Below are 27,507 nucleotides of genomic sequence, written 5' to 3'. Positions count from 1 at the left end.
CCCCCTCATCCCAGTTTAGTTTCCTCCCTACAGGGTGATGCTTTAGGAGTCTGTATTGATGCACCAGCCAGATTAGGATTAAGTACATTTTCTTAGTTGTCAACCTTCTGAATCTATGTATACACAGCAAATTATTTATTTATTATTTATTTATTTTTATTTAATGCTTCAAACAACAAACCTACTTAAATAAACAATTAAATAATAGATACAAATACATATAAAATAATTCAAATACATCAACATGGAAAGAAAATTATAATAATAATAAAATCAAATCACATCGAACTATAGAGGAAAGACATACAGTAGTAATATTCATTACAGATATAATTATTGTACAATTTCAGAAATCTATTACTTGATTTTACTTGATTACTTCTTGATTTGAACCAAGAGATTTGATAAATATCTCAATTTCAATTAAGATATGTGAAAAGGAAGGCTGCGATATTGAGAGATTTTGTTTAGGAATAAAACATGAAAAAGTTAACAATGAAATTCACTGATATATATAATTTTATCTTTGTAGTAACACATGATATGTTTTAACTAAAAGGGACTAGAAGAATCAAGATGATACCTATATGAAGATATAAGCTTTTCCAGAACTTTTGTTTTTTTCACATTATAAAAATAAATGGATCATTGTTTCAATATAAATAAGCAAAACAGCATGAACTGTCAACGTCCATATATTGAGCCATAGTGCAATTCACTGTTTATATTGTTTAATTGATAAACATGGCAAATAGGAGTTGACTTCCGCCAGCAGTGTGACGTCGCAGTCGCAGTGTGGAAACGGTGACTTCAAGCTGGCAACCCGGCTGGAGATAACGAGAAGAGCGACCGGGAAAAGGGGCCAACATCCAGTTTTTAAAGTCTCCGAGTTCATCCGTTACGGATATCGGATTTACTGGCGAAAACTCAACCCGAGACGGACCGATTCGAAGGGCAAAATAGTTGGTTATCTACTCGGGGGGTTGATTGTACAGTTTTTAGTCATCCTTTTCACCCCCCGGACGTTTCCCTTTGGATCAGCGAGCTGCTTTTTCTTCTTCTTCACTGGACGGATCCAGTGATGTGGCTCAAGAGCTCCTAAACAAACTCCCAAACTCCAGAGCGAATTCTCTCCACATTACACGCTTTTATTTTCCGTCTTTTTTTTAGTGCCTTAAGTCCACTTTTGCAAAGAGATATATTATTAAAAGGCCCAAACCCGGTGTTTGGTCCGGCTTTAACGTTAGTTAGTTAGCGAGCTGGCTAAGCTTGGAGCTAACACGGTGCTAATATCCATTTGGGACAAGTGTTGATTTTTTCCCTTCTTTTTAATAATAATACTATTTATATACGGTTTAAATGACAATGTATTTTTAAAATCTATGTAATAAAACGCGTTACGGTTTAATTCTATGTAACATTTTTCAGCTTGTGAGTTCTGCTTTCTTCTTCAAGCTGGTAGCTAACTAGTGTAGCGTTTGGAGAATAATGTCACTGTGGAGTGATTGAAGGAGGCCCCTTTTCCCTGTTCCTGGTCTTCTTTTGGATATATTTCTCAAACCCTTTTTTCATGGATTGGAGGAGGACAACCCGCGATTAAAAACTTGGATTGGAAAATTGTTCTAGGATCTGATACCGTTTATTATTCTTTTTAAATAACCTGAATTCATCTTCCAAACCCTGGCTGAAAGCCCCACATCAGTGCTGCAGAGGTAAGAATCAGCTGGACATTCGTATTAAACAATTTTTAGAAATAATTTGTTTTGTGGTTTTCGATTATACTTCCGAAAGCAAAACGAGTCTTCCAGAGATCGTTTAGATTGATTTCCTGAGAGTTTCTAAATCATTACACGTCATCCTGCACTAGTCTTGAGCTCGAGCAATCAAATCCCCCGGGGTCTTGTGTTACCAGGAGAACACCGTTCATTGGTGCATTTTTGAGCTGTCTGTCATCCTGAGCACTTCCTGTTAAAGAAATAGTTTGGAAGTGTTTGATCAACCCAAAGTAAAATTTTTTTAACCATAATGTTGACCTACAGTCTTTTAGGTCGTCCACCTGATTGCGCTGATAAAACTAGGCACCTTCATTCGCTCTCTTTATTTCTTTCTGCTGCACCTTAGATACAGTATCGTACGTTCCCATGTGTATATACCATCATGGTGTGCATAGAAAGTATATAAAAATTTTGCAACGTTTTGAGCTGGTAATGCGCTTTAATGTGCAGATATCAGATTTCTACCTGATTGCACTATTTTACACAATGTATTATAGTGGGTTTTTATTTTATTTAATTAAAACAAAATAATTTTGGGCTCTTGGGCACGGCCCTTTTTCCTCAGTGCTCCAGAGGTGCTGTATTGTTGCTGACTCTGCGCTCTGACCCCCAGCTTTTTGACAAGGGTATATTTTAACAAAAAACCCTCGTTGCTCACACTTTGCTGTATGTCTGTGAACTTGCTGCTGTCCCATTACAATTTCGACCGATCAAGTTAGTTATCTTGGATATCGTTACCGTTCCCTTTAAAGCCATCCAAACGTAGCTAAAGCCGACAGTGAGAATCTTTCAGCTCGCCTGCATAGTTTTGTTGTGCTGCAGTCAAATGTGTTGAGGTTTGTCAGCAGGGTGTGGTGTATCGCATGCAACTGATTGTTGGGTTAATCAATCATCAATGGTCACGTCAACACGTCGGTGCTCTTCACTCCTAGGTTCCAAAGGAAATGCATCAACATCTGGAATAGAATCGCAGCTCGGTTCACAACGGCTCCTTTGCAGCCTAGTATCGAATCGTGTGCAGATTTGTATGTAGTGTTAAGTACGTGTCCGCAAAAACATCACCGCTCGGGTTCTGTGGTGATTCGGAGTGTCACTTGTGCCCATCTTAAAATTGAGGAGGAAGTGGGTACATAACAGACTGAAAACCTTTCCAGCCATATGTGGTCTGTTCCCACTATCTAAAATTGTATAGGGTTCCTTTGGATGCAGTAGCATGGATTTATTTTGTTCACTTTGACAACCCAGACCTGTTCACGACAATGCCTCTGTGCATAAAGCCAGCTAGATGAAGATATGCTTTACATGGGCCGGAGTGGAAAATCCCACAATGCCGTTGATGTGGTATCTGTGTAAACACATACTTATGAGGAAAGAATAGCTGCAGAATAAGGGTGCTTTCACATATGCAGTGATTCGATCAAATCCTGGTGCGCATTGTAAACGCAGCGATCACACTCGGGTGTTGAACAAAACAACCGAAAGGAGAACGGTGACACGTCTTCGTCTGCTCGCAGTCGTACTCTAGTGCTGTTGGACTTGCAGCCTGAAAGTGATCGGGGCCTGAATCGAACCTGGTGACGGGTTGATGTGAGCATCTGCACTGAGGCAAAGGGCAGAGCTGATTGCTGTAGAAAAGTCGTACATTTCCCAAGACATCAGTTGATTAACATAGAGACCATCATTTGGTTTTTATTTAGTAATCTATTAAACGTCCATGTCCAGAGCCCCATGCTTTTTGTATGTGCATTTGGCAAAGTTGCCTCATATTTTCAACCATTGCCCAGAAGCGCTTCATGTGTGCCGTACATACCACAATGCCTTTTGCTTTGTTTAATCACATGCAGTGAGAAATGAAAACAAGCCAGCTAGCTAAGAAACCGAAAGTGCCAAAGCAGCATTTTGTATTCAATGGCTTTTTTTTTTTCTTCTTTTTTTTTAAAGCTCATTTCTGTTGGATCACACTTCCACTTTTCTCTTCCTTTAAATAGGGTTTGAAAAGAAAAAAAAAGGGAAATATCACAGCACTTCTGCGTTAGTCATGCTGTGTCTATACACTTTTACTACGCAGTGAAAGAGCGCTCTTGTTTTCGCCTGCATTCATCCAGACTCAAGGTGTAAGTTCAACAACGACACATTTATCAAGAGCGTTTGGACTCGTAGCTCTTGGAAATTGATGCTGTAATCATGGTAACGCATACGGGTTCATCTACTATTTCATATCTAAAACCAGACTACACGCCTAAAAAGAAAAAAGGTACTGCAGAACGGCTCTTTTGCAGGTTATACTTGATCCCGCCCCCGCAAAACGAGTCCAGAGTCGGTCCTGGGTGCGGACCCGAGCATTCGGACCAAACGTGAAACGCCCCGTGAGCCTAACCATTATATAATTATATGTGGGAGATCCTTAAAACAACTACACAAGCCGATTTTCTGGATTCACGAACGTGTTTGATGATTCTTGTCAACAGACGGGGTTTTTTGTAAAGCGCTTTATTCTGTGTGTGGATGTAGAAAGGAAGATTGGGTTTGCAATTAGAAATTTGTGTCTAATTAATATAGGAAAGAGTGACGATTTTAGGGTCTTTACACATAATTTTTATTTAGTTTATGTTTGTTGCGTGCTCGCAGAGATCTACAGAGAGCCCGTTACACCCCTAATATATATTTAAAAAAGCTTGAGATGTGCTGGAGATATATAATCATCATTGCAGTGGTCGAGGCACCATACCCACCCAGTTATTGATTATTTTACTAGAAAAGCGCACTCCATTGTCTTTCATTCCCATCCTTCATTACAGAGGTGAATGTGATGGAGAGGTGAGCACGTGCTAAGCGCACGCTAATCGTTTGATTTGTTGTTCTCGTGGTGCTGAGTTACTCAGAATGTGTGAAATCTGTGTAGACCGGTATGTTATTTTACTCACCCAAGCGCAACAGACATAAGCAAACTGCGGTTTTTTACGCTGTACCTCGGATTGTTAGCTTTTGCTCAAAGTAAAGGTCAAGCTGTCAAGTCAAGTGATGTAAAAATGAAACAACGATAGATCTTGGCCTAGCAAACGACAAGACAAGTGAAAAGGCATCACGATCCCCAAAGAGCTCACAAAGGATGTACAGGATTATTCAAATGGAGCGATCAGGACAGGGGTACAAAAGAATTTCCAAATCATAGGTGCACATGGAACATCGTGAAGGAGAGGAGAAAACAGCAACTCTGTGACATTGCCAAGAGCAGGAATGTCTCTAAAATGCGAGAGGATAAACTGGAAATGTTTTAACGAGGTGGTAATAGACTCGCGAGCAACGTTAAAGGAGCTGCAGGAATAGCTATTTATAATAGAAGGTAATTTTGTGGTCTTCGCATGCGTGGGCTAGGGGGGGAGGGTAGCTAGATGAAAACAAATCGCAACAAACCATGTGGCAAAATGTAATATGGTCAGATGATGTGAAGGTGGAACATGCTAGGACGTAATCCCATTAGACTCAGCAGTGAAGCACGGTGGTGGGAGCATAATGCTTTCAGGATCTTACCTGGAATTTTGGCTTTTGGTAGCGCCAACATTTTTATGGCACAAAACACGCCGGCCTCTTGTCCAAAAAAACTGAATATTAAGAGAAATTTCCCGTTCCAGCACAACAACCCAGAGCAAAACACCATTTTAGCGAAGGAATGGCTTCAGAAGGCAGCGATCAGAAACTACCCAGTCCCATCCCAGATCCTGTCTCCTTCGATCTGGAGCATGTTTTCGCAAGCAGACGTGAAATTAATTATGCAAATTCAGATAGTAGACTAGAGTTTTTTTATTTTTTTATTTTTTTTTTTTTTTGTGAGCATCTGCACTGAGGCAAAGGGCAGAGCTGATTGCTGTAGAAAAGTCGTACATTTCCCAAGACATCAGTTGATTAACATAGAGACCATCATTTGGTTTTTATTTAGTAATCTATTAAACGTCCATGTCCAGAGCCCCATGCTTTTTGTATGTGCATTTGGCAAAGTTGCCTCATATTTTCAACCATTGCCCAGAAGCGCTTCATGTGTGCCGTACATACCACAATGCCTTTTGCTTTGTTTAATCACATGCAGTGAGAAATGAAAACAAGCCAGCTAGCTAAGAAACCGAAAGTGCCAAAGCAGCATTTTGTATTCAATGGCTTTTTTTTTTTCTTCTTTTTTTTTAAAGCTCATTTCTGTTGGATCACACTTCCACTTTTCTCTTCCTTTAAATAGGGTTTGAAAAGAAAAAAAAAGGGAAATATCACAGCACTTCTGCGTTAGTCATGCTGTGTCTATACACTTTTACTACGCAGTGAAAGAGCGCTCTTGTTTTCGCCTGCATTCATCCAGACTCAAGGTGTAAGTTCAACAACGACACATTTATCAAGAGCGTTTGGACTCGTAGCTCTTGGAAATTGATGCTGTAATCATGGTAACGCATACGGGTTCATCTACTATTTCATATCTAAAACCAGACTACACGCCTAAAAAGAAAAAAGGTACTGCAGAACGGCTCTTTTGCAGGTTATACTTGATCCCGCCCCCGCAAAACGAGTCCAGAGTCGGTCCTGGGTGCGGACCCGAGCATTCGGACCAAACGTGAAACGCCCCGTGAGCCTAACCATTATATAATTATATGTGGGAGATCCTTAAAACAACTACACAAGCCGATTTTCTGGATTCACGAACGTGTTTGATGATTCTTGTCAACAGACGGGGTTTTTTGTAAAGCGCTTTATTCTGTGTGTGGATGTAGAAAGGAAGATTGGGTTTGCAATTAGAAATTTGTGTCTAATTAATATAGGAAAGAGTGACGATTTTAGGGTCTTTACACATAATTTTTATTTAGTTTATGTTTGTTGCGTGCTCGCAGAGATCTACGACGGAATATTTCTCTCAAAGGCACTCCTTATAATGATGTGGTGATTGTGCCTGATTAAATTGTGGGGTATCTATTGAGGTCGGCTCTACAGGTATTTAAGGTGTTGTGCATCGATTCTAATAGTGTATCGGAAAGGGCGTGGGATTAATGCATCTGAAATATGAAATATAAAATATCTCGTTCGGCACACTTAGTGTGTAGGTATACCATAAACACTATACGGACAAAAGTACTTGGACGCCTGACTTTTCCAGCTATATGTGGTTCTTCCCCAAACTGTGACCACGAAGTTGGAGGCCCACAATTACATTGGATGTTTTTGGATAGGGTAGCGCTACATTTTCCCTTCACTAAAACTAGGAGACCCAAATGTTTCTTCATGACGGTGTCCCAGTGTGAAGCCAGTTCTATGAAGATATTCTTTACTTGGTTGGAACATTTTGAGTGGCCTGCTGTAGAACCACCCTATTGACCACCTTATTTGGATGAACTGGATGGCTGACTGTGCCCCAGGCCTCCTCCCCCTACATCAGGACCTGACTTTACTAACACCCTTGTGTCTGAATGAGCGCAAAAAAGTCCACAAGCAGACTCGGAAATCCGGCAGAACAGGTTATTATAACAGTAAATGAGGAATATATGTGGAAATGGGCGTTCAAAAAGCACACATTTTATGGTCAGGTGTCCAAATATTGTACCATTATGTAAACGTAGTGGTGTCGTGGTGTCCAGGTTCCCTTAGGCTGTAGATAATGTGCTAGTCCAGCTAATCATTTTCCTTTTTTTTGTTTAAGAAAAGATAAACTCACGTTTTGATTTCTGGGAAGTATTCTGAAGCGTGACCGTTTGTCGTCTCTACACTTCCTCCGGATGGTCAGAAGGTGTGGATTATTTCCCTATTGCTGCTTCTAACGGTAGTTCACAGGGTTCTACGAACGCTTTCGCGCTAGTAATTGTTTCCCGTGGTGTAAACTGGCACAAAGAGAGAGACCACATAAACAGATTAACACCAGTTAATACGGTGCCGTTTTGTGTGAGGAGACTCCCCTCTCCCCAGAAGGAGTCTCAGATGTCGGCTCTTCGTAAGAATCACAGCTGTAACATTCTTTTTTTTTAGAATGTAGAAACCGTATTGACTTGTTCACAGGAATAGCTGAGATTAATTTTGTTTTTTCTCGATCCTGGTGCAGGACTGACTTAATAGCTTCCAACAGGAACTGACGCGTTTCATGGATGTTTCGTGGTATTTATGTACTAGGGGTGTAACGATGCACGCACAATCCGAGGTCCTAACGTATTAAGTGGCGGACCGTAAGATTATATATTTTTTTGGTCTCTGCCTCACTCCATACCGGAAACACGAGTTTGTTTCACGCATTTCTTCTGTACAGCTTCAAACATTTCTCTTAAAAGAAGAAAAGCCTGACAGTTTCGCATAGCGAGGGAGTGAACGAATGAAAGATGGAAAGAACGAAGCCGCGTTGAATCATGCTGAAAGAAGTAGAACAGTTAAGTGGAACACGTCTTTAGAAAACGTAAAAAATAAATGTAAAGCCCAAATGGGGTCTAACAAATGTAAACTATTTAATCGATTTCATTTGTGCCAATTTAATCGATGCAATTTAAAAGGTGCAGCGCATAAATTCAATCCATTTTATTTTTAGTTTAATCTGAGCATGCTTTGAATTTCAAATTGTTTTAAAAAATTTAAGCTCTTCTGCACAAATGTTGATTATTATAAACCGCGTTAATAAAAAAAAAGACAATTTTATCTTGAGCATTTTTCCCCCCATAATCGTACCAAAATCGGACCGAGCCGTGAACTCTGCGTACCGTTACACCCCTAATATATATTTAAAAAAGCTTGAGATGTGCTGGAGATATATAATCATCATTGCAGTGGTCGAGGCACCATACCCACCCAGTTATTGATTATTTTACTAGAAAAGCGCACTCCATTGTCTTTCATTCCCATCCTTCATTACAGAGGTGAATGTGATGGAGAGGTGAGCACGTGCTAAGCGCACGCTAATCGTTTGATTTGTTGTTCTCGTGGTGCTGAGTTACTCAGAATGTGTGAAATCTGTGTAGACCAGTATGTTATTTTACTCACCCAAGCGCAACAGACAAATAAGCAAACTGCGTTTTTTTACGCTGTACCTCGGATTGTTAGCTTTTGCTCAAAGTAAAGGTCAAGCTGTCAAGTCAAGTGATGTAAAAATGAAACAACGATAGATCTTGGCCTAGCAAACGACAAGACAAGTGAAAAGGCATCACGATCCCCAAAGAGCTCACAAAGGATGTACAGGATTATTCAAATGGAGCGATCAGGACAGGGGTACAAAAGAATTTCCAAATCATAGGTGCACATGGAACATCGTGAAGGAGAGGAGAAAACAGCAACTCTGTGACATTGCCAAGAGCAGGAATGTCTCTAAAATGCGAGAGGATAAACTGGAAATGTTTTAACGAGGTGGTAATAGACTCGCGAGCAACGTTAAAGGAGCTGCAGGAATAGCTATTTATAATAGAAGGTAATTTTGTGGTCTTCGCATGCGTGGGCTAGGGGGGGAGGGTAGCTAGATGAAAACAAATCGCAACAAACCATGTGGCAAAATGTAATATGGTCAGATGATGTGAAGGTGGAACATGCTAGGACGTAATCCCATTAGACTCAGCAGTGAAGCACGGTGGTGGGAGCATAATGCTTTCAGGATCTTACCTGGAATTTTGGCTTTTGGTAGCGCCAACATTTTTATGGCACAAAACACGCCGGCCTCTTGTCCAAAAAAACTGAATATTAAGAGAAATTTCCCGTTCCAGCACAACAACCCAGAGCAAAACACCATTTTAGCGAAGGAATGGCTTCAGAAGGCAGCGATCAGAAACGACCCAGTCCCATCCCAGATCCTGTCTCCTTCGATCTGGAGCATGTTTTCGCAAGCAGACGTGAAATTAATTATGCAAATTCAGATAGTAGACTAGAGTTTTTTTAATTTTTATTGTTTTTGTTTTTTTTTTGTTAGTAAATCACACTTTAAGGTGAAATAATGGTCCATTCTTTTAACATTAGGTTTTATGTACCCTGGGGTTTTAACGTGTCCTTTGATGAGGAGCGAAATATGATCTGTAGCATTTGCAGTGTTGAGTTACTTCAGCTGGACCTCGAACACAGTGGCCCAGAAGAAAGCAGCTTTACAGGTTTGGCTACAGATGGCTGTGTATTATTGTGCACAGGTGAGCATGGAGCACGCCGATTGGTTCGTCCGACGCTCTTGTTCAGGTATCCTGTCGGCTCCCCATCTGCCACTCCTTTTCCTTGGAATCAAAGCTGTGAAGTTAAACCCATCCCCCCTCCCGCACCGAAGCGCTAGCGTAAATCTCTCAGCGTTTGACCTCCTTACGAGCACACAGGCCGTCCACCGAGGTAAAACGAGGTTACATTTTCCGCTCGTCCTCTCCCTGTCATTTCATTCCATCTCTCTGTGAGAAGTGCAGGGGGATGTGATTTGCTCGAGGACTTGCACAGCGTACCAACACTCAAAATGCTGCATGTTAAATCACAACCTGTTTGGTGTCCGAATTTTGGTTCTGGAGTTAAATGAAGCTGAAAAGTAAGTAGAGCTTATAACCACCAGTGTCTGAGTCTTCACTCTATCCTTAATCTCAAGCCACAAGTAAATTTTTTTGATCATGTTAAGAAAAGCGGATAAAAGCGTCTTTCAGATATGGAAGCAGTGGTCGTAGTAATGGTGGTGATGCTGTATTTACTTGATCCCTTGATCACTACATCAGGTACAGCTTTCAGATTTAAAGAAGTCTCATGGTATTGCATTTGAAGATATTATAGTTTATAGAGGTTATCGTAGGTAGCGTGTGTGTGTACGTGTGTATGTGTATATATATATATATATATATATATATATATATATATATATATATATATATATATATATATATATATACATACACACATATGTGTGTATGTATGTATGTATGTATGTATGTGTGTATATATATATATATATATATATATATATATATATATATATATATATATATATATATATATATATATACACACACACACACACACACACATACATCTCCAGCCTTTTTGTGAGTGAGGGCCCCCGAAATCAATTCTATTGGGCTTTGTAATGTGTTTGATGTGTATAACTTAAAGAATATTTTAAATGGTTTAATAATCGCTTTAATAATGTTCCTATTAAAATGTTCACTGTTCTTATTCTCATGTTCTCATGTGGTACACTTGATGTGCAGTGAACTGGATATTGCGATTGTACATACGATAGCTATGTATTGCGTATCGCAAAAAATACTTAATATTGCACGCTTACTGAGTATCAAGAAATATCACACGTTAAACTTTTTACATTACATACATTATATATATATATATAATAACTAAACATGCTGGATACTAAATATCATAAAAATATACTGGATGTACTATGATAGCATTGACCGGTTATTATAGGACACCAGGTACCAAAACCAATTCCATATTGATGCGATTGTGTGTTGTTTGTACAAATATTGTTAAAACAGCTTATATATATTATATTATATTTAACCCTAATGTAAGAACATAAGCCTTGACCCTAGTATTATCAGGTACTTTTTGAGTTTATAATATCAATATCACAATGTTTCACCCTGTTTTAATGAGTAGCATGTGGAAGCAAATGTTGAGTTCCGTAATGTTTATCAAACTACTGAACATTTATCAGCATATTGGAGCGCACTGCAGAACAGTGGTCCTGTGGTGAAGATTATTTTCTACCACCGGAAATACCTGTGTGAGGCACGGTTATCTTATTGTGCTGAGAATATACATATCAATATTTGCAAGCTGCTTTGTGTAACTGTTTGTTTCATTTGATCTGAACTGTGGCCATGTTGAGATTAATGGTGAGGAATAAATAATACACTATATGGACAAAAATACTGGGATGCCTGCTTTTTCCAGCCATAAGTGTTTCTTACATATAGTGATTATAGTGTACATGGGTTGGAGTGGAAGATCTTGCGCAATTACCTCAACCATGTTCAACAGCTTTGGGATGAATTGGAACTGCACCCCAGGCCTCCTCACCCTACATCAGTACCTGACTTTACTAACGCCCTTGTGGACGAATGAGCACAAATCTCCACAAGCACACTCAAAAATCTCGCTCAACATCTTCCCAGAAGAGTGAAGGAAGTTATAACAGTAAATGTGGAATGGAATGTTCAAAAAGCACATACAGATTTTGTGGTCAGGTGTCCAAAAAATTTTACTCCATACTGTGTACACCAGGGGTCACCAACCTTTTTGAAACCGAGAGCTACTTCTTGGGTAGCGATTAATGTGAAGGGCTACCAGTTTAATACACACAGTTTTCAGTTTGATTTGAAATAACAAATTTGCTCAATTTATCTTTTATTATGTTGTTATTAATAATTAATGATATTCATTTCTGTGAAGACACTGATCATGTCAATGATTACTCATAATAATTATCAACAATGATTAACAAAGTAGGAAACAGCTATTTTTAGAAAAGGCCCGCAGGCTACTCGTGGTGGGCGGGCATCATGTTGGTGACCCCTGGAGTACACCGATCAGGCAAAACATTACGAAACTGCCTAATATTGTCTCGGTCCCCCTTTTACTCCCTCTTTACCTTGGACCCCCTTTGATAGATACTGACCACGGCAGATTGGGAACAGCTCACAAGAGCTGCAGTTTTGGAAAACCTTGCCATCACAATTTGACCCTGGTCGAAGTCGCTCAACTCTTTAAGCTTGTCCATATTTTTTCTGCTTCTGATACGTCAACTTCGAGGACAGAATGTTCACTTACTTCCTAATAAATTCCTCAGTAACATAATGAAGTGCTGGTGCCATGATGAAGAGATAATCAGTGTTATTCACTCGCCGGTCGTAACGTTACAATGACATAATGATCAGAATGAGCAACTTGTGAGAGAATGTAGGTGCACAAAACAACTTTACACAGCACGAGTAAAGGTTTAACGTTGTGTTCCGTGACCTTCGCTTTTTTCTCTGTAGAGCTTCCTACGCTCTGGAATGTAGAGGGACTTTGGAACAGCAGTGTCGGATCATCAGTTTTCCTCGTGTCATTATCGATCTAGCTTAGACATGTTCTCACAAAACTGTAGTAAACGCATGTTCAAATAACAACAACAGGAGACTTATTTATTCATTTTAGGAACTTTCCTTTATTTACATGTAAACGGATTCAAAATTCAATCGTACACTGAATATTGTGATTAATGGCATGCCTGAGGTCACACTGCACTTTATGCCTTATATTGAATGTCTTGCTTTGTCCTTTCCTGTCCTAGATGATGTGCGAGGTGATGCCCACCATCAGCGAGGCGGAGGTGGGGAGTAACGGCGGTGGCCGTGGCTCTGGGTCTCCCCTCCAATCGGATTCAGAGGGACATTTTGAGTCTCTGATGGTGTCGATGCTGGAGGAGCGGGACAGGCTCCTGGACACGCTGAGGGAGACTCAGGAGAACCTGGGAATGACTCAGGGCAAGCTGCACGAGGTTAGCCACGAACGAGACGCCCTGCAGAGGCAGCTCAACTCCGCCCTGCCTCAGGTAAGAACAGTCGGGCTTCCTACGATTCGTCCAGGACTCAAAGTGGCTGTCTTAAAGAGCCAAACAAAAAAAAGACTAAAATGAACCAATCTCAATTGTAGGCCTTGAAAAGTCTTAAATTTGCTGTACTCGGGCTTAAATACTTTTAAACAGGTCTCAATTTTTGCGATATTAATGTAATGCTCATTTCAATGCTCCCACCGCACTTTATAATGTTTTTTTTGTTGGTTTGTTTAGTTCTTTTTTTTTTTTTGTCTCGTCAAACTCTTCGCTTTTTTTTACAACATTAAGACATGCAGCGGCCAATCAGCTTTCTGTTACTGGCGTGAATCTCTCTGATTGTAGCACAGACTATGTGGGGATTCAGCTATGGGGAAGTGCAAGTTTAGAGATGTGTGTGTTCCTGATGTTCTGAATCTTTACGAGAACTCTCCGTAATCTAGTGGAACATCTTCCCAGAAGTGTGAAGATTATTAGTAAATGGGGACTAATGGGGAATGGATGTTCAAAATGCACCTACAAATCTCATCCACAAAAGTGTTTCGTGTTGCGTTTTTTTTTCCCGTCATTGTTTGCGTCTAGTCGGCAGAATACCGAGCAGACAGCGTATCTCTGAGAGCGGAAAGAATTACATAACCCGCTGATACATTTTCTCAATCAGTGACTCTAGATAACATTTTAACCATTTCATGCAACTTTTTATAAATCTAGATGAAAGAAGTCACTGTCAGTGTAAACGAGATCACAATGATCAGCTTTTGAGAAGTGTGTGTGTGTTTTGAGAAGTGTGTGCTTGTTTGTGTGTTGCACAGGCCTGGTTAAAGAGCACGGACAAACCACTTCCTTTCTCCTTTGCCACTTAAGCTATTTAAATCAATAATTCCCAAGGCTTTCTTTGTATTGTTTTCTTCCTTTTTTTTTTTTTTCTTTTACTTCTTTCCTTTTCTTTTCTTCAGCGGTTTCAGAAAGCTCAGCCTCAGGGCATTAAAAAAAAAAAGTTCCCTCCTTGTCTCTTTCCCTCCATCCTGAGGAATTCCCACAAATTCCTGAGCTCGAGACTCTGAAATGCAGGGACACCTCACACACACGTGGTCTTTTTTTTTTTCCTCCCTGCCAAGAAGGCTGAGTTGTGTTTTTTTTTTTCTTTTTTTTTTCCCCGCTATAGTTTAAATTTCCTGCCAGAATTGTTCTGACCTTTCACAGAATGTAACTTAAATGACTAAAAGAAGGCACTTCCTGTGGATAAGGTGTCACAGCGATGGTGTAATTTGGTGTATCATGTCAGAAAGTGTTCCTCGTAGCAAACCAAGCCATAACTAAGACGCCTTACAATACATCGGCATGGGTTCAGCATTGCACCTGGATATGTAGCAGACAGTCAGGTTTTACTCCATTGTCCACCAACAGTACAGAGATAAACAACATGAAAGCACTCTTGTTGTTGTTGCGCTACAGTCCCTTTCAAGAGTTGCTTCTCAAAAGGGGATCGCAATTACAGAGTATTATAAACTTTCAAATCTAAATCTTAAGCCTTGAAAAGTCTTAAATCCGCTGGTCTTAAATAATTTTAAACAGGTCTTAACTTTCCAATGACCATGTAATGCTACCTGTAACATGTTACACGACATGGTGTTGTCGTTCTTTCTTTCGCTAGTCCAAATATAATTCGCTGCATTACAACAACAACAGAGATCAACATGCAACAGCCAATCAGCTTTCAGTAAAAAAAAAAAAAACAACACACAAAAAAAAATCTCTCTGGAAATGTACAACTTATTTTTCACCTATGGGGAAGTGCAAGTTTAGTGATACCTGACTTGAAAAAAATGACTGGTACTTGATTAAAGTCAGTATTGTGTTTGTGTGCGTCTTTTTCTTTTCTTTTTTTTCTTTTTTTTAAAGGTAGTCTTGATAAAACCTGCAGAAGTCCTGAATTAAAGGGGAGCAATTGTGCACAGAAAAAGTGGAACAGAATCCAAAACGTAATATATATTTAAAAAAGAAAATGCACGTAGTTCCCCAATAGTGATGGCAAGCAAATACCCGTCAACCACGTGCTGTTTTGTTTGTAAAGTACATTTCAGGTTTAAACTTGAATATAGATTTGGTTTGTGCAATGAAATCTTGATTAGGGGCTTAAAGGTGGTTTTCTTTTTAGTTTGACAAGGTGTCTTTAACAGAGAAACAGCTGTTGAATAGTTGTGAGATTTGGCACATTGATTGGACAGGGTTTTAGGAACATTCTGACCGAAGTTTGGGCGAAATCCCGCCAAGGCTCTAACAGCACTATTGGGTCAAATTTGGGCCTAATTTAAAGTACGTTTATGGTCATAACTTTAACAGTGTGTCCGTAATTTACAAGCCAGACTTCCCTTCATTCCATGAGTCAAAACGAGTTCAGTATCCTGAAAGCAACCTTTTTTTAAACTTTTTTTTTGCTACTCCTACAAGATTTGTCCAATCACCATGAAATATAGAAAAACGTCATCACAGTAAACTCGGATCCCAATCGGATTGCTTGTAATAGACCAACAAACCTGTATCTCTTGGTAGACATCTTCAGGACTATGAACCAAGGTCATACAGCAGATTTCATGACCGCGCCATGTACTTGTGAAAAGTCCCAATGGCATGAGAAAACTGCTTACGTCTAGCGCCATGAGACCATCGTCTCTTACAGTCAGGGTATTCCACTACTGTTTGTGATCAAAACATATAGAAATTGTTCTTGAATTCCTTTGTTTGAAGGTCTGGCTTTGCTTTCCAGTGATTGTGAATGTGTTTGGCCCCATGAAAATGCTTCTTGCACCTTCTTTCCACACTGATCTCCCTCTGTTCTTTCAGTTTCAACTATTAGTTCATTATATAATTATAATTATAGCTTTGTGTTTAATTGTTGTTGTTTTTTTTGTTGTTTAAACATCAGGTGAGAAACAGTATTGTAATAAATGTGAATTGTGAACGATATATAGATAGATAGATAGATAGATAGATAGATAGATAGATAGATAGATAGATAGATAGATAGATAGATAGATAGATAGGTAGGTAGGTAGGTAGGTAGGTAGGTAGGTAGGTAGGTAGGTAGGTAGGTAGGAGTGTAAGGGTACAATAAATTCGCACATCGGTACGTAGCTCGGTCACAGTTCGTGTTCCATTTGGGACCGCTTAGACCAGGCCTGGGCTATTCATTTCTATAGGGGGCCACATGAAAAATCTGAACTGTGTTGGAGGGCCAACCCAATGATAAAAATTATGCTTAAAATTAATTCTGCTCAATATAAATTTTCTCCCATTGTAAAAAAAGCAGTAAATTATACATTTTGATAAGCTTCTAGTAAGTAAAGTAATAAAGCGAGTGAAGCAAGTAATAAACAGTTTCATTTTATTTTTAACTTGTTAATCTTCACAAATACTAAAAAAGTGTTTTGCAGTATGTAAAGATAAGCAACTAAACAACTTTATACAAAAAGCAATAAGTGTTTTTGATGTTTTCAGTTTAGTTTACTTGTTCAGTGAGAAAAATCCAGTCTGTCTTGGGCTTCAAGTGCACTGAAATCTGGCTGAATGTCTGAGGTGGCTATGCGAAGGACAGCTGAGAGGTGATTATCAGTTATAGAGGATCTGTATCTGGATTTGCAAAGTTTTGTAAGAAGCGTTTGTTGAGTTTGCAGCTTGGCAAGCAAAGCCTCCGACTTCTTCGCGTGCTCTTCGTCAGATAAGCTCTTATATTTCTCCTCGTGTTTGGTCACGTAGTGGTGATTCAGATTGTAATCCTTAAACACAGCGGCTTGTGTACCACAAACTAAGCACACGGCGTTACCTTTGACTTCTGTAAAGAAATATTTAGCAGTCTTGTTGAAAACGCAGCATTCGGAATCAGCATTTCTTTTTTTTTTCTTTTTTTTTATGTGAGCTGACATTTTTTTGGGGAGGCCAGGGGTAGCTGGCTAGCATCACTTGTCGCAGACAGACAAAGATACGTGCGACCATACATAAATAGCACGTCATTGTTTTTCAAAATAAAAGCAACACAGTCATATTGCATGGACAGCATAAATACTTGTTCATTTGTGTTTATGACTGACATACCGCGGGCTGGACAGGGATGCCCAGTAAGTGGCCCAAAGGGCCGTAAAATGCCCAGGTCTGGTTTAGAGGAAGAAATGCAATGCATAAAGTTGCTGGTGTTTTTTTTTATTACAGTTTATTATTATGAACATTTGTGTTAATAAGTTCAACAGTTTACATTTCTAAATCAATTGAAAATAAAATGCCTGATCGGTTGAATAATATACTAAACAATATTTTATAATATTTACTACAAAACAAAGATTTAAAAACAAAATGAAATAAATTGAATTTTTGCAATTAAATTTTTCTATATTGATTGAAATCGATTCAATTTGCACAAATGAAATCGATTAAATAAAATGTAAATAAAATGGAAGAATTAAATGAAGTTTGCATTTCATTTTTACATTTCATTTAATTTCATTTCATCTTCTCCAGCTTATCCGTAATTTGGGTCGCGGGGGCAGCAATCTAAGCAGATTCCCCAGACACTTCTCCGTGTCCAGGGATCGGGCTGTCAAGGCCTCGCCTTCGACTGCTGCCCAATCCTCTCAGCACCGGTCCCTTACGGTCCCTCCTGCAGGTGGTGAGCCCACGGGAAGGCGGCCCCACGTCGCTCCGACGTCACGGTCCTTGATTTATTTTTCTCGTAAGGGGAAGTTTACATTTGTTAGACCCTATTTGGTTTATTAATTAAATAAAAAAATAATTTATAAATACATTTCAAGGTTTAAAAGCGAATCGAAATATTCCTCCCCAGCCTTTTTTTTGTGATTTGGCTTAAGCACAGTTTATAGCCTTCCCTTGTTTGAGAATGGGACATAACCCACAGTTCTTGCTCACAGTTTTTGCTGTATGCACAAAAAATTGTCCCGGTCTGCTGTGTGTTTTATTCTTTTCACGTTCATTTTTGATTATTTTATTTATTTGTTTTTACATTCTTCCAACATCTCATTCATTTTAATTTATTGTGTTGCCCAGGCCAGTTCCCAGAGGGGGTGTGTGTGTGTGTGTGTGTGTGTGTGTGTGTGTGTGTGTGTGTGTGTGTGTGTGTGTGTGTGTGAGAGATTCTCTTTAAGCTTAATTGGCCTAGCTGGACATTTTTCCTGTGTGCTTTATGGTTTGGATTAAGTGTGTGTGTGTTTGAGAGAGAAAGAGTGTAAGAGTAACAGCTTTGCTCTTAGTGTTTAACCTCAGCCAGCACACTGGATGCATTGAATCTGTGGGAAACACATTTAACACATTTCACATGATCCCATCTTTTCGTTTGCCACTGAAAGAGAGCAGATCTTTTTAGCCCCGTGTGTGCCGTTTAAGAAAGATTTACAGAAGGAAACTAGACATATAAGGATGCGTCCCCTTTGGCTGAGTGTGTATGTTTCGTTAGGGGCTGTAGAGAGTTCGCTTGCGGGACTTTAACTCTATAGTATTGTAAGGACAAATAAATATGTATATGTGCGTGTTTTCCAAAGGTTTCTACGTTTTACGGCATTTGGCCGTAAACTTAAAATTACCATGGTTCCTCTCATTCATGATTTCATGAAATATGAAAGAACAAAATAGATAGAAACCATTACTCTGTAATCTGCTTAGCTAATGCATTTTTCTTTTGTAGTTGACTTTTTTTGTTTGTTGTAGAAACAATTGATTGTACAATAGAGTTCAAAGCAAAATACAGTGGTGCACGCTAATAAGAGCTATAAAGGTGCTGATGTAGGTAAAGAGACCTGGAGTGCAGTCAGCGTTCCAATTTATCCCAAAGGTCTTCAGTAGGGATGAGATCAGAGCTTTATAGCAGGCCACTCAAGATCTCCAAAGCATGTAAACCAGATCTTCATGGAGCTCCTTTTGAGCACAGGGGCATTGCCATACTGAAACAGGTTTGGACTTCCAAGTTTAAGTGAAGGCAAAATTTTATTATAACGCATCTAAAGACGTCCTGTAGAATTGAGTGCCTTGAGCTTTGTGGTTACAGTTTGGAAAAGAACCACATATAGCAGGAAAGGTCAGGTGTCCCAGTACTTTTGGCAATAGTGTGTGTGTGTGTATATGTGTGTGTATATGTGTGTGTATATGTGTGTGTTTCTAATACTTCTAATTGTTTATCTTGGATAGAGATTTCTGGAATATAGTGTATTTGGAAAAAAAAACAATGAACATAATCATTCGACCTGTGCATTTTCACAAACTAAGCCCAAATAAATAATTTATAAATAATTAATTCTAGTAAATAATTAATCACAGCAATTTTGGGCTTCGGCTCATAAACCATTCGTGGGTGGAAATCGATCTCAGTAAATGCACTCTGTTTAAGTTCAGGCTGAATACAGCAGTGTGCCTCATTCATTCATTCATTCATTCCATTCATTCACTTTGCGATCGCAATAACGAGTGTTTGTTTTGCTGGGCCGTGCAAATTTGTTTTCTTTGATGGCGAGTATTTTTTTTTCCCCTCTCGCCGTCTGTAGCCTCAAAATGCTTGAGGTGCTCGCCATAAGCTCATGACGATCATCTATATCAGCAGGAATCACTAATAGCTTTGTGATAGCTGGAATCTATCAATATAAAACAAATTTAATGTCTGCCGCAAGACGTGTTTCCTTAAGCTCTTTAGATCAGCAAAAATAACTGGTGCCACAGCCATAATACACCATATGGACAAAAGTATTGCGACACCTGACTTTTCCGGCCATATGGGTTTCTTCTGGACACTGTTACCACAATAAATTGGGGGCACACTTGGATAGGAGGGTTTTCTTTTTGGATGCAGTGAAATGAAACCTTCCCTTCACTTGAATAATCCAAACCTGATCCAGCATGACGGTGCCTCTGTGCACAAAGGCGGCTCCATAAAGATATGCTTTACATGTGGTCGAAGTGGGAGATCATGAGTGGCCTGCTATAGATCTGTTATTGCAACAGTGAATGGGGACTAAATGTGGAATGGGATGTTCAAAAAGCACATACAAATCTCATGTCCAGCTGATTAAGTAATTGCATGTTTGAGTGAGTTTGGTATGTAAAATGCTCTTGAAATTCCAAAGATCTACTGTTAGTTCAGAAGATCTGATTCCCAAGACGCGTTCTGGAAATATCCGCACCTTTATTTACTTGTCCTCTTCAGGCAAACGTGTGCTAAAGCGACCTCGTCCCTGCAAAAAGCTCGATCGTGTATTGTTTCCATCATCAACTGCAGTCTGACTTTTCCGACTCTGCTACCGCGTTCTTGTGGGTGAGGGGTGGCGACGTTCCCGTCAATGAATCTCACCTACATAATGCGATCTCAGAGACGCCTCGATAAGTTGCATACAGCTAAAAATACAATCTGTATTGATTTCAGAGAAAAATCTTACCATCCTTTTTAAGGAAACTCTGACCCTTTTTTTCCCTGCAATGGAGGTATGAAGAGTGAGAGCCAGCGGTCATTACTGAGACCAGCTGCTGTACAGAGTGACTGTTCTCTCTCTCGCTCTCTCTCCCCCTCCGTCTCTCTCTCTCTCTCTCTCTTGATGTGTCTATAAGCTATAAAAGCATTGATAAAATCAGAATTTTCTTATTTAGTTAAATAAATGTTACTTTCTCACCCTGAACACTTGGATTAATCCCGTGTTGCTGTAGCGCGAATCGGCCAAGTGACTCCACAGTAATATCTGTGAGGAAATTCATTAGATGTGCTGCATTAATTCATGGGTTACTGTATTCATACTGCCACTGTGTAGGCTGGATGTGTGTTTTCTTGTCCTGTCCTCTATTTTTATCTGTGAACGTTCTTTCAGCATCACCGCCCAGCTTTGTCTGTAAAACAACAACAACAAAAAAGAAATGACAACAGTAATGTGCCTGGAACCTCTGTAGACTCTCTAAAGAAGGGTATTAATGAATCTTTTTGTGCAGATAAACCCAAACGGACATTTCCCATGATTCCAAGTCTTTTTTTTTTTTTTTTTAATTTTTTATTTGAACACTTTAATATGCTTGCTGTGTATTAATGTGTAACACTTGACTGAGAAGCAAAGGAAGATTTCTCACTCAGGAAAATAATCCACTCCACTCAGAGTGGTGTGATCTGACCCACAGCTCAAAGCAGAGGAACCTGGTTTACGGTCGACACAATCGGGATTTCCTGAGCAGCATTGTTCACACTCGTGGCATATCAAAGCAACCAGGACTGCAGCTATCGATTACTTTAGTGGTCGAGTATTCTACCGATTATTCCATCGAGTAATCGGATAGGAAGTGCTTTTTATTTATTAAAGAGCGATACTAAATATGCAAGAGAAAATAAGACGGGTCTCTTAAAAAGAACAAGTCAGTAGTTTCTTTTTTAGAAACATTTAAATTTTTATACATTTTTATAAGCGTATAAGAATAGCGGTGAAAACTAAACCCATTTAGTGCATTCAATAGCCACATTACATCAAAATACAAATACAGTGCGTTCAAAAAAGTCGCTCCCACAGTGGGAAACTCATAATTATTCTCACTCGTGTATTCGTTTATTAAATCGATTCTTATTTTTAAGTTTTACTTAAAAATAAGAGTTACTTAAGAGTTACTTAAGAGTTACTTAAGAGTTACTTAAGAGTTACTTAAGAGTTACTTAAGAGTTACTTAAGAGTTACTTAAGAGTTACTTAAGAGTTACTTAAGAGTTACTTAAGAGTTACTTAAGAGTTTACTTAAAAATAAGAGTTTCCACGGATTTATCGTCAGCTTTAAAAATGTGCTCCACTACTTAATATAAATAAAAATATATCAAAATCAATTTCAAATGACTTTAAAAACAGTAACCGAACTTTGTGTTTTCTTCATTTTTTAGTTCCAAATGATCCCAAACTTTGGGAACTTTGTTTCTTTGGTCTGAATCTTGTTCTTGGCCCCTGTTTTCTCCTCGGTCCTCCATTTTTTCAACAGTGTTACGTGTCCAGTGTCAGTTATAGAGGTTAGTGGAAAAGCCAGTGCTCCATGTGTAGGTAAATGGACTAAACAAAAAATCGAGGCAAATCATTTTTGTATGAATTACCTGTAATTCGAATTGAATTCATTTTTGTGATCGAGTTATGAGTTGCCGATTATTCCATAGATTAATTTCTGTAATCGGATAAGTACTTTGTTTATTAAACAGCGATAGAAAATATACAAGAGAAAAGACGGGGCTCTTAAATTAAACAAGTCATTAAAATGAAATTTTTATTGCTGAAATTTCATGCAAGAATATTTGTAAAAAATGTATCCGATTCAGTGCCTTTAATTGCCATATTACATCAAAAAAATATGTGTATATATATATTAAAACATAAATATAAACTAAATATAGTTCAAACTATAAAAAAAATAAAAAATAAACGCTACCTAAACTTAAAAATAAGAATCGTTTCAGCCCTAAAAGCCACATCCACTCGTCAGCACGTTAAAGCCGGACAAAAATCCTGTTCTATCAGGTTTCTAAGTTTTTGCAGTTTTTATACACAAACGTGTAACTGGACATAACAGGACAAATATTTTAATTTTAATTTGCTTAAGTATGCAGTGCTGCTTAATCAAACATTTTTTTCCTCCCTCAATAAACAGAAATGTTTAAAAATAAAATAAAATAAAATTCAGCATTTGTCAGTACTGATGCTGCACAGCTTTTGATTTTATTTATTTATTAATCTTTTGAAAAAAACTTTCATAATTTCTTTTTATTACCCAAATTTGCACATTAACATTTATCAAGAACCTCCGCTCGCTGCCGATCTGTCGGAAAGGGTTAAGTTTGTCGGAACGGTTAAATAAGCGTTGTGTCGTCTCTTTGGCCACGCTCTCTTCAGCTCTTGTCTGTTTGATGGATCTCGCCCCCCTCTCAGGCTAAGTGCACTTCCCTAAATGGAGTGATCAGAATTACACAGTCATCAGATTGAGCAGCTGCAGAAACGCAAACACCTTTTTATTTTTTTTGTTTTTGTTTTTTTTCTCCTCTCCAGTTCGCTGGTCCTGCCTTCATATTATTTGGCGACACACCAACTTTTACTTTTACATACAACCTTCCCTGCATGTGTAAAGGCACATTACCCTGAATAAAAAGAGCACATGAGATTAAAGCAATCCGGAACGGTTTCCAATCGCATAAGCGACCGTTTCAATCTTAACGGACAGCTGCTGGAAGCTCCGCCCCTCTGTGTTAAATCCCATAACAGCATACATATGCTTTTGAAAGATAAACATTTAAATCTAAATTTTTTTTTTTTTTTTTTTTTTTTTTTTTTTTTTTTTTTTTTTTGGAAAACACACCCATGTGGACTAAAAAGCCCGGATTCTTTTCTCCCATCTGACTTCCGTGATGCTTTTCATTTTTTTTTTTTCTGAAAGATGAGCAATAGATCTCTTTTCCTGTCAGTGTAAACGGAGACTATATGGAGTTCAGTAAAGCGAAATAAAAATCGATTAGTCAATATCAATTTCTCGAAAGAGAAAAAGAGAGGGTTTGTTCCCACAGTAGGCCAATCAAGCCAAGCCATCAGCTCTGGATTTAAACTACACTACCCTGAAAGTCTGTGTACGTCTGACTATAAGATTCCTACGTGCTTTTTGAACAACTCATTCCACTTTCATCCCGATTTGCTGGTAATAATAGAAAGTTTGGAGTGTCTCTCCTACGTGTGATGTCCTCCGCATGTTCAAAAACGTAACGTCCCTAACCGATCCAACTGAAGTGGAGAATGAGGGAATGTTTTTTACTTTTTATTTCTGGTTATACTTCTTCTGTAGTTCTTTCACATACCCAAATTCAGCAGTGTTTTAAGGAGGAGGTCTGGTGGTGTGCGCTCGTACCGTAAATATGTGCTCCTTCGTCATAAATCATCGTGAACTCTTTGTTCATCTTTAAATTATATTTTGCTGCAGGCAGGAGCCGAAACAAGCATCTGTCTCGAGAGTGAAGTTTAAAAACAGCCTAGGAAATTTTCAACTGCATCTCTCTCTCTCTCTCTCTCTCTCTCTCTCTCTCTCTCTCTCTCTCTCTCTCTCTCTCGCTTTTTTTTTTCTTCTAAAGAGAAAACAGACCATAATTAAATCTTGTTGTTTTATTCGAGAGGTAAATACCTTTTAAAATCTTCTCACCAGACCTTTTATGTTCTGAAATGTTATGACCTCTGTCTTTACACTGTATGTAATGGTATAAGCAGACACACACACACACACACACACACACACACACACACACACACACACACACACACACACACACACACACACACACACACACACAAAGGCTGGTTTGTTAAAACTGCAGCAGCAGCAGCTCGATGCCAGATGTGAATTTAAATAGCAGAGTTGAAGTAAGCTGTTGCATCCACAGCTGGATTTGAGAGAGGGCTTGAAATGAAGAGTTCTAGAGCATTTGCAATCCCAGACAACCAGGAAGTGCTCTAAAACACACACTTCGCTGCAAAATGCTTCTAGATCGTGTAACCAGGGAGTGTTGTAGATCTTGGTTTATACCTCTGGCATTGTTGTGTATGTGCTTTCAAATTTAACGATAATCAAAAAATCGCCAAGCAATCGTACGGTCCGACATTTAAGTCCGACACTGAGGGAATTCCGATTCGCACGTGAAAAGGACTGCATTCCGAAAGCCCTGTACCAGAAAAAATTCGGCCCGAATACGTGTGTCGTTACACCCCTAGTGTATACGTGTGCTGTTTGTGTGCATGCGCGTGCGTTGACCCTCTTTTAAAGGGGCATGCTGACAGGTGAGCTGCTCTTTAGTAACCATATCCTTTTTTGTTTCTTACCTGCTCAACATCTGCTGGGCGAACATTAGCATCCTAAATGTTTTATGATTTTATGCCGTGTGTGCGCGCATGAGAATATTGCCCATAGACTCCTCAAGCGACGTGTGTAAACAGCTTTGTTATGCGAATGTTTATTTTCTTTACATTTGCCAGTAAATATAAGAAAAAGTTAGCGATGTTCTTGAAAATACATTACAATACAATATACTACTAAGGTTTTATGATATAAAAAGTAAATAAAAAAAAAAAGTCTGTTGTGGCTTTTCTGATGCGTGTTGTGGTCTCATATTGCAGTATTTTACAAAAACCATGCAAGCACTTATAAATACGCAAAACTTCTAAATAACACTACATTGACTTTTAAGCCTTTTAAATTTTTTATTTATTTATTTATTTTTGCCTGCATTTTTGTTTGTACCGTAATTTTAATCGACAGAGTTTGTGCTCATGAAGTGTTTGAATTGAAAAGAGGGTCAAGACAATATTCAGGTTGAATCACAAAAAAAAACAAAAAAAACAAAAAAAAAAAAGAAAGAAGAAGAAAAGAAGGGGGGGGGGGGAATGTAGGATTCAAAATGATAACGCTGTGGAAAATCAATGCAAGAGAGAAAACGAAATGAAGGAATTCTGCTGTATCTCTGGTGAAAATGTTAAATGTCTGATTGGACTTCGAATTGGAAGGTCAAGAGGTTCAATCCCAGCATCATCAAGCTGGTGCTTTTTGGCCCTTGAGCAAGGCCCTTAACCGCAAACTGCTCAGTGTGAATGAGATCATTGTAAGTACCTTAAGGGAATTCAGGGCATCTGCCAAATGCTTGTGGCATTGCTTACAAAATCACTAAACATTAACCAGATCTTCGCTACATGTGAAATTTTGACTGAAGTAAAATGTATTCGAATTGACTCTAATTGAATCCGAGCCAATTTTATTAGCACTCAAACATATCGAATCATTTTCAGGCCAATGTTCAATTTAAATCTTTCAAATATTTTCCCATTCACCTGTATAGATCTTCTATAACCCGCATTCTGGATATACGTTTAAACTGGTAGTCCTCGATTTCCAAGGAGACACTGACCTTAATAACTTGAAAGTATTCGAGACATGGCCTAGCATACGCAGGAGTCATTATGAACAGGGTGGGGTAATGTACTGTACTATGTTAAGAATGCAATAAATTACAGTAAATGATTTAGCAAAACGGAGCAATTTGAGGTACCGTACAATATGAGCTAGACAGTATGACAGCGGCGGTTCGCGAGCAGAGGGCGGGGCATGCGCTGCAATGTTTGCCTGCCCTGCTAAACTTGATATCTTTATTTTATTTATTTATTTATTTTTTTATTGTTCTAGCTCCATGATCCTCACAGGATTTATGAAATCGTAGGTCAAACCATCATAACTCTGGGACCATCTGTATTTATGTTTGGCATTAATAATTATTACACGGTGTTAATGAACAACATGGAGTTCTTCAAGTGCTTAACTAGGAAAGGATTCCAGAACCCACAGCCAGAACGTTTTCCGTGAAGCTTCAAAAAAGTGCTCGAGAACCCTCAAAGCCTACACAGTGGAGCCAGAGTCTATTAAATTGTTGCGTCTATATGGATATAGTATGTGATTGGACATTTTTTGGACACTTGAACACCCACTTCGAGATTTATCCCCCTTTTTTTTTTTTTTTTTTGTTATAATGATCCCTATTCTTCTGGGAAGGCTTTCCACTAGATTTTAGAACCCGCAGCCTGAACGTTTCCCTTGAACCTTCAAACAAGGAAGTGCTCTAGAACTCCAGATGTGTCCTAAAGGCATCAGAAATGCAGTGCTGTTGAAGCCTATGCAGTAGATCAGTGTCTATTGGACTGTAGCTTCTGTAACTGTATTGGTTTTGGATCATGATGCGCAGTATATTTTTGGACGTTCTTGTTCACCTAAACGTTCATTTCCAGATTTATCCCCCTTTTTTTTAACTGTTATAAAAATCCCCATTCTTCTCTGAAGTCTTTCCACTAGATTTTGCAACACGGCTGTGGGGATTTGTGTTTACTCAGCTAGAGCGGTATTAGTGAGATCAGATACCGATGTCGGATAAGCAGGTCTAGGGTGCAGTCAGTGTTTTAGTTCATCCCGAGGGCGTTTAGTGGCGATCATGTTGACTCTGTGAAGGTCACTCCAGTTCCTCAGAAGCAAAGGTTTTTTTCAACATGGGACTTGCTTTGTGCACAGGGGCTTTGACCTGTAAGTTACAGTGAAAGCGGGAAACTGCAATGTTGCAGTACGCTGAGACCTTCTATTCTGTCCACGGTGCTGACTTGCTGCAATCTATATCGTCACGCTGCTCGTCTGAAAATACTGAAATGGATCCCTATAA

General features: G+C 39.0%; 1 protein-coding gene across 11 annotated transcripts in view; it reads left to right on the top strand.

The window, feature by feature from the left end:
* Positions 1–796: 796 nt before the first annotated feature.
* The window catches only part of ppfia1 (PTPRF interacting protein alpha 1), an 84,450-nt gene continuing 57,739 nt past the window's right edge, over positions 797–27,507 (top strand). For 7 of the 11 annotated variants that reach the window (XM_083552859.1, XM_083552855.1, XM_083552861.1 and 4 more), the window contains exons 1-2: positions 797–1,712; positions 13,027–13,287. In XM_083552859.1, coding sequence (XP_083408985.1) covers positions 13,027–13,287 — 261 coding nt within the window. In that variant the 5' untranslated portion in view covers positions 797–1,712. The remainder of the gene's footprint in view (positions 1,713–13,026; positions 13,288–27,507) is intronic. The other 4 variants (XM_083552860.1, XM_083552857.1, XM_083552853.1 and 1 more) reach the window with 1 other exon arrangement.

This window comes from Silurus aristotelis, assembly GCF_946808225.1.
Source record: "Silurus aristotelis genome assembly, chromosome: 10".
Taxonomy (NCBI): domain Eukaryota; kingdom Metazoa; phylum Chordata; class Actinopteri; order Siluriformes; family Siluridae; genus Silurus; species Silurus aristotelis.
The sequence above is the reverse complement of the archived record's forward strand: the minus strand, read 5'-3'. Positions and strand labels throughout refer to the sequence as shown.